At 40.7% G+C, this 10,842-nt stretch overlaps 1 protein-coding gene across 2 annotated transcripts in view; it reads right to left on the reverse strand.

Moving 5' to 3' along the window:
- LOC109904398 (cyclin-dependent kinase 6) overlaps window positions 1-4,793 on the reverse strand; it is a 63,734-nt gene extending 58,941 nt beyond the window's left edge. Inside the window, exons 1-2 of one of the 2 annotated variants that reach the window (XM_031788897.1) lie at window positions 4,597-4,793; window positions 3,473-3,810 (exon numbers count right to left, since the gene is read on the reverse strand). In XM_031788897.1, the coding sequence (XP_031644757.1) occupies window positions 3,473-3,696 (224 nt within the window). In that variant the 5' untranslated portion in view covers window positions 3,697-3,810; window positions 4,597-4,793. Of the gene's footprint in view, window positions 1-3,472; window positions 3,964-4,596 lie in introns of those variants that run through there. The other variant, XM_031788898.1, reaches the window with a different exon arrangement.
- Window positions 4,794-10,842: the final 6,049 nt, after the last annotated feature.

A 10,842-nucleotide genomic window follows, 5' to 3' on the forward strand; every position in this document is an offset into this window, starting at 1 on the left:
GAGCAAATGCAACTCTTCAGGTCTAAGAAAATGTGATTCATCAAGCGAACGTAGTTATGACCTAATTCCTTCAGGCATGTTTTGATTTCTGAACACAAAACTAAACCTATCCTTCAGCCTATATCCTGACAAGGCCAATAATAATGTTGTAGCTACATTATATGACTTTTATGAGGGAAACCCTTGGCAACTCCTGAGCATCCAACACAATACATCAACTTGTGGTTGTATTTTTACAGAGAAACAAAACGAGCCCCAACATCCAGATTATTCTTGCAGTTGTGTCAGGGGCTAACTTTGGTGAAAAACCTAGAGAAGACGGCCAGTGTCTTCCTCAAAGAGCCGAGGACCACAACAAACATTCCTCCAGGAGCACCACGGCAACGTGTGATGCGCCATGGCAACTGAAGCAGGGACTGCCCATGACTAACCACCAGACGCTGTTGGTTCATGCAGTAATTCTTATATTTAATTTAAAATATTTAATATTTACAGTGAAATCCATATTTCAATTTCCTCAAATATTTCGAAAGTCAACAGCACTGCAGTAATAACAGTAAAATTGCAGTTCATGTCTGTGTAATCTCTGTGAATTGTTTTGAAGCATGGGAAAACCGCCCCACCAACTCTTAAGGAAAGTTGTCCTTTTCTTTTGATGCACCTCGCCACGCCCCCCTTGTACTGTTATCAAAGGTTTGTAAGGAGTTATTCTTTCAAAGTATTATAACCATACGCCCATGATCTCACGGAACGAGTGAGCCTCCCGGTTGGAAACGCAAGGTTAAATGCTCCTCAGAACCGTGATTGTTCTGCTACAATGCAGCCTCTCGCCAGACACTGAACATATGGGATGACTAATGGGTGTCATTCTAAAACATCCAGGGCCTGGCAGGCCTGTAGTTACACAGTAGGTCCAGAATGCATCCTGCTCAGTGTCGGCTCGCTCCCATGCTGTTTAGCTTTATAGATATAGACCAGACCAGACCCCCTTTGGTGTGGATTCAAACTTGGGCTTATGTATACACTCTTAGAGAAAAAGTGCTATCTAGTCCCTAAAAGGGTTCTTCAGCTGTTCCCATAGGATAACCCTTTGAAGAGCCATTTTTGGTTCCAGGTATTACCCTTTTGGGTTACATGTAAAACCCTTTCCACATGGAACCCAAATGGGTTCTACCTCAATCGAAAAAGGGTTCTTCCTGGAACCAAAATGGATTCTCCTATGGGGACAGCCAAAGAAGCCCTTTGGAATTATTTTATTCTAAAAGTGTAGGGAACCACAACCTAACAGAATAGACAGATTAGATGCATACCATAAAGTATAGGGAGTCAGGGCACATTTTGTGTTGTCATTTCATGAAACTCAATCTGGGGAACCTTCGATACGTGAAATCTCAATTGAGAATCTATTCATTTATTCAGTTTAAGAGAATAATGATGCACTTTGAGGCTGTGGTGGGACCAGCAGGACAGAGAATAACATTTGTATTATTAAAACGTTTCCATTAAGCTTTTAATCCAAAAGCACTCAAAAGCTTAATGGCAAGGTTAGACCTTGAGCAAGGCCGGTAAATGACGAGGTCCGAATGACGTGGACCGGACTGACATCCAAACTGACCCATGGGAGTCTACAGCTGCAAGCATAACAACCTTTTTATGTTGTCTTGTGGCCTGGATGACTAAAAACAACACTGTTTATATCCCCAACTCTTGTAGGATACTGGAATGGGGCAAAATCAGCTGAATACAGTATCTCTTCTTTCTTCTTATTCATTCCTAACCGCAGTTCATTCACTTTTTGGGGAAATGTCACTATAACCAGCAATGGGAATGACTTTACCCATGACTAATCTAGTGAACAGATATCACCCAAGAATGTTTGTCACAGGTACTGCACACAAAAAATCCATCAAGTTGTATTACTACAGTTTGATCCATAATACCCATAAATCCTAGAGGTCAAAAAGGGAAATGGTTCCAATTGTTTTTCCACCATTCATTTTCCCAATAGGGGATTTTAGAAACACTTCAAATAAGGGCTGTGTTTCCTGTAGGTTTACCCTGACGTGACGTTTAGATAACCATGTAAATCTCTCTAGGACAAGCTGACTTTTATCAATGTATTCGCCTGTATTTACCCCTCAAAAATGAAATGCTAATTACCTGATATGATGATCTGAGCAAGACTGCCGAATCGAGGCGAAGGTAATAATCTCTGGATTAACTATCTAATGGTATGTACATTTAGTAATAAATATATTATCAACATTTTTCTCAATTGACAATTCTGTGAACTGTCTTGTGCAACTTTTAAATTGACACAACACCTGCTAGCAAAGGTTTCAGCTGGAGATTACGTGCAGGAGCTTGCAGGGATTTGTAGTCTTGCATGATGTTTACTTTGATGCTAATTAGCATTTTTCGAAACTGAGCATAAATAGGAGCTGAATATATTGATTATCAGCTTGTCTAATAGATATTGACATGGTTATCAAACCATCACACCAGGGTAAGCCTACATGAAACACACCCCGTGTTTTCAGAGTTTCTAAAATTCCCCATATGAAAAATAAATGGTGGAAAAGCAACTGGAACCATTTCCCTGTTTGACTGTTATGTATTATGACACCTCCACTGTGAGGCCTTATAGTAACACCAGTATCAAAAGGTGTTTATAGTTACAAAACCACAGCTTTTCCGAATGTCAATAAGACAACTCCATAAGACTCTGCAATACATCCCATGGAGGCAGATACTGTATATCTGACATTATATAGATGTATATCTGACATTATATAGATGTATACCTGACATATGCAAAATATATACACTGAGTGTACAAAACAATATGACATAGACAGACCAGGTGAATCCAGGTTAAAGCTGTGATCCCTTATTGATGTCACTTCAATCCACTTCAATCAGTCCAGATGAAGGGGAGGAGACAGGTTAAAGAAAGGTTTTTAAGCCTTGAGACATGGATTGTGTGTGTGTGCCATTCAGAGGGTGAATAGGCAAGACAAAAGACTTAAGTGCCTTTGAACGTGGTATGGATGGTAGTACAGTAGGTGCCAGGTGCACCAGTTTGTGTCAAGAACTGCAACGCTGCAGGTTTTTCAAGCTCAACAGTTTCCTGTGTGTATCAAGAATGGTCCACCACCCAAAGGACATCCAGCCAACTTGACACAACTGTGGGAAGCATTGGAGTCAGCATGGGCCAGCATCTCTGTGGAACGCTTTTGAAGCCTTGTAGAGTCCATGCCCTGAAGAATTTGGGCTATTTTGAAGGCAAAAGGGTGGGGGCTGCAACTCAATATTAGGCATGTTTTGTACACTCAGTGTATATAGACATTATGCAGCCATTTAAAGAGAGAAATACCAGGAGTTATAAGAGCATGAAGAGATAATGGAACTCCTGGTAGAGGAGAGGCCCTTGTTAAATGCACCCCCCTCTCCCAGTTCCATCTCTGCTTACCTGACCACGTTGGGGTGTTCGAATGCCTCCAGTTGCCTCAGTACCGCCACCTCACGGATGGTCGAGAGGGGCATCCCTTCCTCCTCCGTCTGTACCCGAACTCTTTTTAGGGCTACAAAGCGTCCCGCGTTCTTCAAATCTCGTGCCTTGTACACCTTTCCGTAAGCACCTTCGCCAATCTCGGCGACGGGCTCGTATCTTTGTGCTACACTTTCATTGTCCATTTTTGCGGATTTGTTTTCTTGTTGAGAATATTGCGGGGAATCCCGACGAATGTGAAGAGCCAGGGTTTTTACAAAGCCATCCTCACATAACAGAGTTGTTGGCACTTGCAATGCCTAAATTAGAGGAAGACAGAGGTTGCAGAGGTAAACATCTTATATGTCTGCCTAATGTTTGGTCAAACGGAGGTTCAGGTAGGCTACAACATTGTGTCATCATTCCGACTATGAACACTAGAACCCCCAATGCGTTCGACTTGATCCACTCCCACTTCATTACGCGCATGAACCTCATGTCCTTCTAGCAACCTCACACAACATCTGGCATCTCTAAAACAAGGACATTTACATCTGATCACTTTTACATGCGTTCTCTAAGTGCATAAATCAGTCCATAATACAACAATAACGTAATACTTATGTTCATGCGTATAATGAGGGATTTGTAGACGAATGAGTTAGAAACAAAAGCAAAATAACTTGAAAGAACAGAATGTAAAATATAAAGCAGAATTACTATATCATATGCACAAAAATATCCAGGCTACGATATCGTTTTTCAAATGTGACCAGTCTAATAATTATGGTTTATTATAGGCGACAAACTGTTGCGAGCACGTGGTTGTTTACCGAGTTGTATTGTCTAAACTTCCTATAGTCCATTTAAACACATATCTCTCCCTTTCCATGTCATTAATAGTTATGGTGTAATAATGCAATTTTATCGCAGTTTTTTGCACAGCAGATTTTTTATTTTAATTGAATGTGTTATTTTTTTTTTTGTAGTCTACATTAATGAAAAATGATGTGCAGCAATTGAATTGGTAAAATAACACAATAAGGACATGCATGCAAAATACATGTTTCTAACACAAAAAGTAAAATATCAACATTTCAGCCTACCTCGTTTCATGTTATCAGTGAAAGTTGCAACATTGGCCGTGTCCATGAAATGATGAAACATCCCTCCTTTGGATAAATGTTCAAACTAACACACAGCACATCATATATCCCACACAGGTAGTCGGATGGTGCACGCTTCTCTAACCCCCATCCCTCAGCAGTTAACTACCACCTCTTCAACTGCAGCTCAAGCAAAGCAGTAACTATAATACCGGGGTTGTGTGTGTGGGGGGGGGGGGGGGGGGGGGGGGGGCGTATTCCTTACAGAAAAACACAGTTCCTACTGCAACTTTTTTGGGGAGGTCATAGGACAAAAGCTTGATATATTCTCCAAGCCATGCTCTTCTAATTTTTTTTTTCCTGTTTTAACGCTCTTTTTTTCAAATTTTGTCTGTGAGCTCCGTCTCTTCTTCGCTTTCCCACGCTGGCTGAATGTGCCTTGACCCCCTTCAGAGAAGTTTGACACAGAGCAGGAACATTTCCGCATTCCTCCCGACTACAAGACTAACCGCCTCCTTTTGCCCTCCTTGGTTCTTTATCATTCATAGTTCTCTCTCGGTTTTGTCTCAGTGTCAAAACCAGCAGCACCACGGGGGGAAAGCTGGGCAGCAAGGAAAGTGTATTTGATGGACCAGTCGATCTATCCGGCCATTGAAAACTATTCGTTGACAATACATCAGCGGGGAAGCGGGGGTGACAAGCTCGCCTCTGGGCCCATAAGGTCAGGTTCAAGGACCAGTGGCTTGGGTTGTGTCAGGGGTGATTCTCCCAAAGCGCTCCTTCGAGGGTGCTCTGTTTCACTGCTTCATCCAAACGTGAGATGCCAACTGCACACGTGAGAGATAGTCCACAGCTTTAAATAGTATGAATTTTGGAAATAATAATGAAATATGTAAATTATCAAATTAAAATGGATAATCCATTAATCCAATACATATTATTTTCATTCATGGCGCAGAAATCTAAATATAATTAACATATTTGTATTAATGTCTGCGTATTTCAAAAGTAGGATGGTAAGTGATTTCTCAGAAACTATTTTGAAATGACTGTTAGATCTATCCGTTTTGACAATAAGATTTATAATTATAAAATATTTACATTTAACACTTTCTTTTTGTTTTATACATGTCATTGATATTCTGTTTATCACATGTTCTTTAGAATGAATCCAAGGCTTTGTAGTCAGTGACAATAGATTTACTTTGTATTTCACTAGCTAATATGACCCCAACAACTTGCTCAAGCCCCCCCCCCCTCCCCAACCCCCAAAAGCCTTGAGCCAGGAAATTTATCTCAAGTGAATCACAAAGTAGCCTATATAGATGAGGCTAACAAAATCCTTTCACAATGGATATGGTTGAGAATGGAGCATAACATGTCAAGACTTGATGTCAGATTATCCTCGTGAAAGAACCATCACTGGCATTTTATAATGCCTTATTATCCTAATGTTATTTAAAGGCTTGGCTCAGATACAGTTCCAATGAACATTTCCTCAGTAAGATCTCTTGTGTACTGCTATCATTTTCATATAGTGTCTGCAAGAATTTAAGAATTTTAGATTGTACTTTGATTTCAACTGAAAAAGTAAATCTGGGGTGGGGGGCGGCTGTGTGTAGGTGGGTGGGGGGTCGGTGATGGGAGTCTGTAGTATGTATGGAAATATACCCCCCCCCCCCCCGCCCAACCCAATCCAAGTCCACCCTAGCCAATCATCATAGCATTACAAAGCACACAATGCAGACAATGTATTCTCAACACAATAACTGTAAATGTGGCATTTAGCATCATCATTGTCTGCTTTAAATTAGCACTGAGAACCATCGCCCAGATTGAATACATTCGAATGCATACTCGTTATTGGACTGCAAAATAGCCCATTAAATTCCTCCGTTGTGTGGGGTAAGTAAGCACAGACACACACTTATGCAAACACATGCACACACGCAAGCACACACGCACACCCATAACCCTGCTAGGAGCGATTGTAACTTTGAAAACCTGGATAACTGTCGCACAATACTGTCAAAAGTCACAAGTCAAAATACTCTACAAAGATGAAGCGTAAGCACAGGGCATATACGCTTGGGCTTCTCCTATCTTTAAATCTATGAATGTTCATTTCATTATTCATCAGCATTCCTCTTTTCTACTTCCATACATTTGCTGTTCTATTACTATAGATTCAGGCATAACACAGAGGTCAAGGTGTTAATAACACAGAGGTAAAGCTGTTATAACACAGAGGAAAATGTGTTGCAATCAAATTATATGTACGATAAATGTGTATTACACAAAGGTAAAAGTGTTATACATGGAGGTAAAGGTGTTATAACAAAGAGGTAATTGTGTTATAACATAGAGATACATGTGTTATAACGTAGAGTAAATGTGTTATAACACAGAGATAACTTTGTTATGACACAGAGTTAAAGGTGTTATAAACACAGAGATACATGTGTTATAACCACAGAGGTTAATGTTTTATGACACAGAGATAAATGTGTTATAACATAGAGGTAAAGGTGTTATAACACAGAGGTCAATGTGTAATAACACAGAGGTAAAGCTGTTATAACACAGATGAAAATGTGTTACAACAGAGCTAAATGTGTTATAACACAGAGTTAAAGGTGTTTATAACATGGAGGTAAAGGTGATATAACACAGGAAAATGTGATATAACAGAGGAAAAGGTGTTATAACACACAGATACATTTGTTATGACAAAGAGTTAAAGGTGTTATAACACAGAGATACATGTGTTATAACATAGAGGAAAATGTGTTATAACAGAGATGAATGTGTTATAATACAGCGGTCAAGGTGTTAACACAGAGGTAAAGGTGTTATAACACAGATATAAATGTGTTATAACACAAAGGAAAATGTTTTATAACAGAGGTTGGGTTGACGCCCCCCCCTTGGGTTGTGCCGTGGCGGAGATCTTTGTGGGCTATACTCAGCCTTGTCTCAGGATGGTAAGTTGGTGGTTGAAGATATCCCTCTAGTGGTGTGGGGGCTGTGCTTTGGCAAAGTGGGTGGGGTTATATCCTTCCTGTTTGGCCCTGTCCTGGGGTGTCCTCGGATGGGGCCACAGTGTCTCCTAACCCCTCCTGTCTCAGCCTCCAGTATTTATGCTGCAGTAGTTTATGTGTCGGGGGGCTAGGGTCAGTTTGTTATATCTGGAGTACTTCTCCTGTCCTATTCGGTGTCCTGTGTGAATTTAAGTGTGCTCTCTCTAATTCTCTCTTTCTCTCTTTCTTTCTCTCTCTCGGGGGACCTGAGCCCTAGGACCATGCCTCATGACTACCTGACATTATGACTCCTTGCTGTCCCCAGTCCACCTGGCTGTGCTGCTGCTCCAGTTTCAACTGTTCTGCCTTATTATTATTGGACCATGCTGGTCATTTATGAACATTTGAACATCTTGGCCATGTTCTGTTATAATCTCCACCCGGCACAGCCAGAAGAGGACTGGCCACCCCACATAGCCTGGTTCCTCTCTAGGTTTCTTCCTAGGTTTTGACCTTTCTAGGGAAGTTTTCCTAGCCACCGTGCTTCTACCACCTGCAGGGTATACACAGAGGTAAAGGTGTTATAACAACAGAGGTAAAGGTGTATAACACAGAGGTAAAGGGTTATAACACAGAGGTAAAGGTGTTATAACACAGAGGTAAAGGTGTTATAACACAGAGGTAAAGGTGTTATGACACAGAGGTAAAGGTGTTATGACACAGAGGTAAAGGTGTTATAACGCAGAGATAAAGGTGTTATAACACAGAGGTAATGGTGTTATAACACCGAGGTAAAGGTGTTATGACACAGAGGTAAAGGTGTTATAACACAGGGGTAAAGGTGTTATGACACAGAGGTAAAGGTGTTATAACACAGAGGTAAATGTGTTATAACACAGAGGTAAAGGTGTTATAACACAGAGGTAAAGGTGTTATGACACAGAGGTAAAGGTGTTATAACACAGAGGTAAAGGTGTTATAACACAGAGGTAAAGGTGTTATAACACAGAGGTAAAGGTGTTATGACACAGAGGTAAAGGTGTTATGACACAGAGGTAAAGGTGTTATGACACAGAGGTAAAGGTGTTATAACACAGAGGTAAAGGTGTTATGACACAGGGGTAAAGGTGTTATGACACAGAGGTAAAGGTGTTATAACACAGAGGTAAAGGTGTTATAACACAGAGGTAAAGGTGTTGTAACACAGAGGTAAAGGTGTTATAACACAGGGGTAAAGGTGTTATAACACAGAGGTATAGAACAACAGTAAAGGTGGAACATGAACCGATAAACAAAGCCAGTGGTTTATATGCTCCTTGAGTTTAGTCCCCCTCAACTTCTCTGTTCTCTCAGGATGAAGAAGAATAAAGCCTGTTTTGCAGCTTTACCGCCACGTTAATCATCCCTTGTTGAAACATTTAAATACACCCACATTACAGTTGAAACACAACACCAGTCGAAGCGAATACCTTTGTACCAGTATACCACAGAATCTGTCATGACAGTTTCAAGCGCAATACGTGGAATGTAGTTTGTTAACCAAACCCACCCTTTTGGAAATGTACAAGTCTCTTGTTTTTCAGACGAGACCACTGTCATTGCCCTGAATGCCACCATATGACAAAGTTTGGCAAGAGAGTTTGACAGTTATGAATAAGACATATAATTGGCAGCCTTTTAGCAGCCTGAAAGCTGTGGGGTTAAGACAGTTTGTCTCTTTAACCCGAGGCTTAGCATGGATAAAGTGATAACATAAGCCTGGCTGGAGAGATAAAGTAGAACAGTAGACCTCTTGGTTGGACACTTCCCAGTTGCTGATGTTTTGATCATGGCTCCTGCACTCTGTTGAGGTAAACTAGACATCTACTGTTGGGTCTCAGGTCAATGACCTATAAGCATTGGTACTTTTCTGATCGTCTAATTCTAAATGTACAGTGTATAAAATCTTTAGATATGCTGTACCTCAAATTGGTTCATTTCAAAAAGAGAGTATGACCAATTTGAGAGGATCCGAGCATGGCTGGGGAGATTTGGACAGTCCAGTCTTTCTTAATCCACAGAGAAGATCACTGTTATAAACCCTGCATAAAATCAGGAGACAATGCTAGGTTGTTTTCTGTGTTGGCTTGATTTTCCCTTTTTTTCAAGTCAAACTGAAGACCAGAGAGCAGCCAGCTAGTAAAGCCTTCCCTTCCCCAGCCCAGGCCCCTCAAAACAAGCCTCTTTCTGTTGGGAATCTCCATGGAAACCAAGCAACTAACTTGAGGAGGGATATAAAACCTGCTCTTTGAGGGACTGAAGGAACACCTGCCACCTCTACAGATGGGGGTCAAAATAGACTGACACACTGCCACCTCATAATGAACAGAGGGTTGTGTAACATTTAAATGAGTCTCCGTCCCGAACATCTGCTCATCGTCAATTACTTATTCACTGATAACTCCTATTTGATCTGTTAAAACAGACCCAATCTTTACTGGAAATCACTTGATGCAATAGTGTAGTCATTTATGAGTATTGGTTCAGATTGCAGATTGGTTAAAATTACAGTAATAACTGATATGGACTGTTCATCATTCTAAGATTGAAGATGTTAGGTGCGTAATTGATTAGGGAATCTGCATCACATCTTGAAGTCCGAGAGCTCTGAAGGTTTTGAAAATAAGATATTTGGTTGTGTGGCCGTTAGTTTGTACATAACATGGGTTCCATTGAAATCCAGCAACAGCATGTTTCTGGTAGCGACACCACACTATCCCTGGCTGTTACTGTCAAAGCAAAAAGCTGCTGTTGGACATACATAGCCTGAACAACCTTAACACCTGCAGAATAGCCCCGCGGTTGTTATTTTAATGCTGCGCTTTCATTGTTACTGGTTTTTTCTTTTTTAACTGGCGTTATTGGTTAAGGGCTTGTCAGTAAGCATTTCACTGTGAGGTCTACACCTGTTGTATTCGGTGTATGTGACAAATAACATCTGATTTGAGAACCACAACATAAATAAAAGAAAAGTACTGTTAAACACACCAACATTACTAGGGATTGTTAGCCACTCCGTCTTTTTGTAAACCTTGCTTTTTAGGGCTAATTGCCCTGACTTTCCAGAGTTCATGGGTCAAACAGTTTTCCAACAAGCATTAGGGCAGAAATTCAATCAACTGTTCAGCTTTTGCGATTCAAAGGAATCTCCTTCAAGTGTTACAATGACTATAAACAAATCTTGTCC

Source organism: Oncorhynchus kisutch, linkage group LG14 (assembly GCF_002021735.2).
Source record: "Oncorhynchus kisutch isolate 150728-3 linkage group LG14, Okis_V2, whole genome shotgun sequence".
Taxonomy (NCBI): domain Eukaryota; kingdom Metazoa; phylum Chordata; class Actinopteri; order Salmoniformes; family Salmonidae; genus Oncorhynchus; species Oncorhynchus kisutch.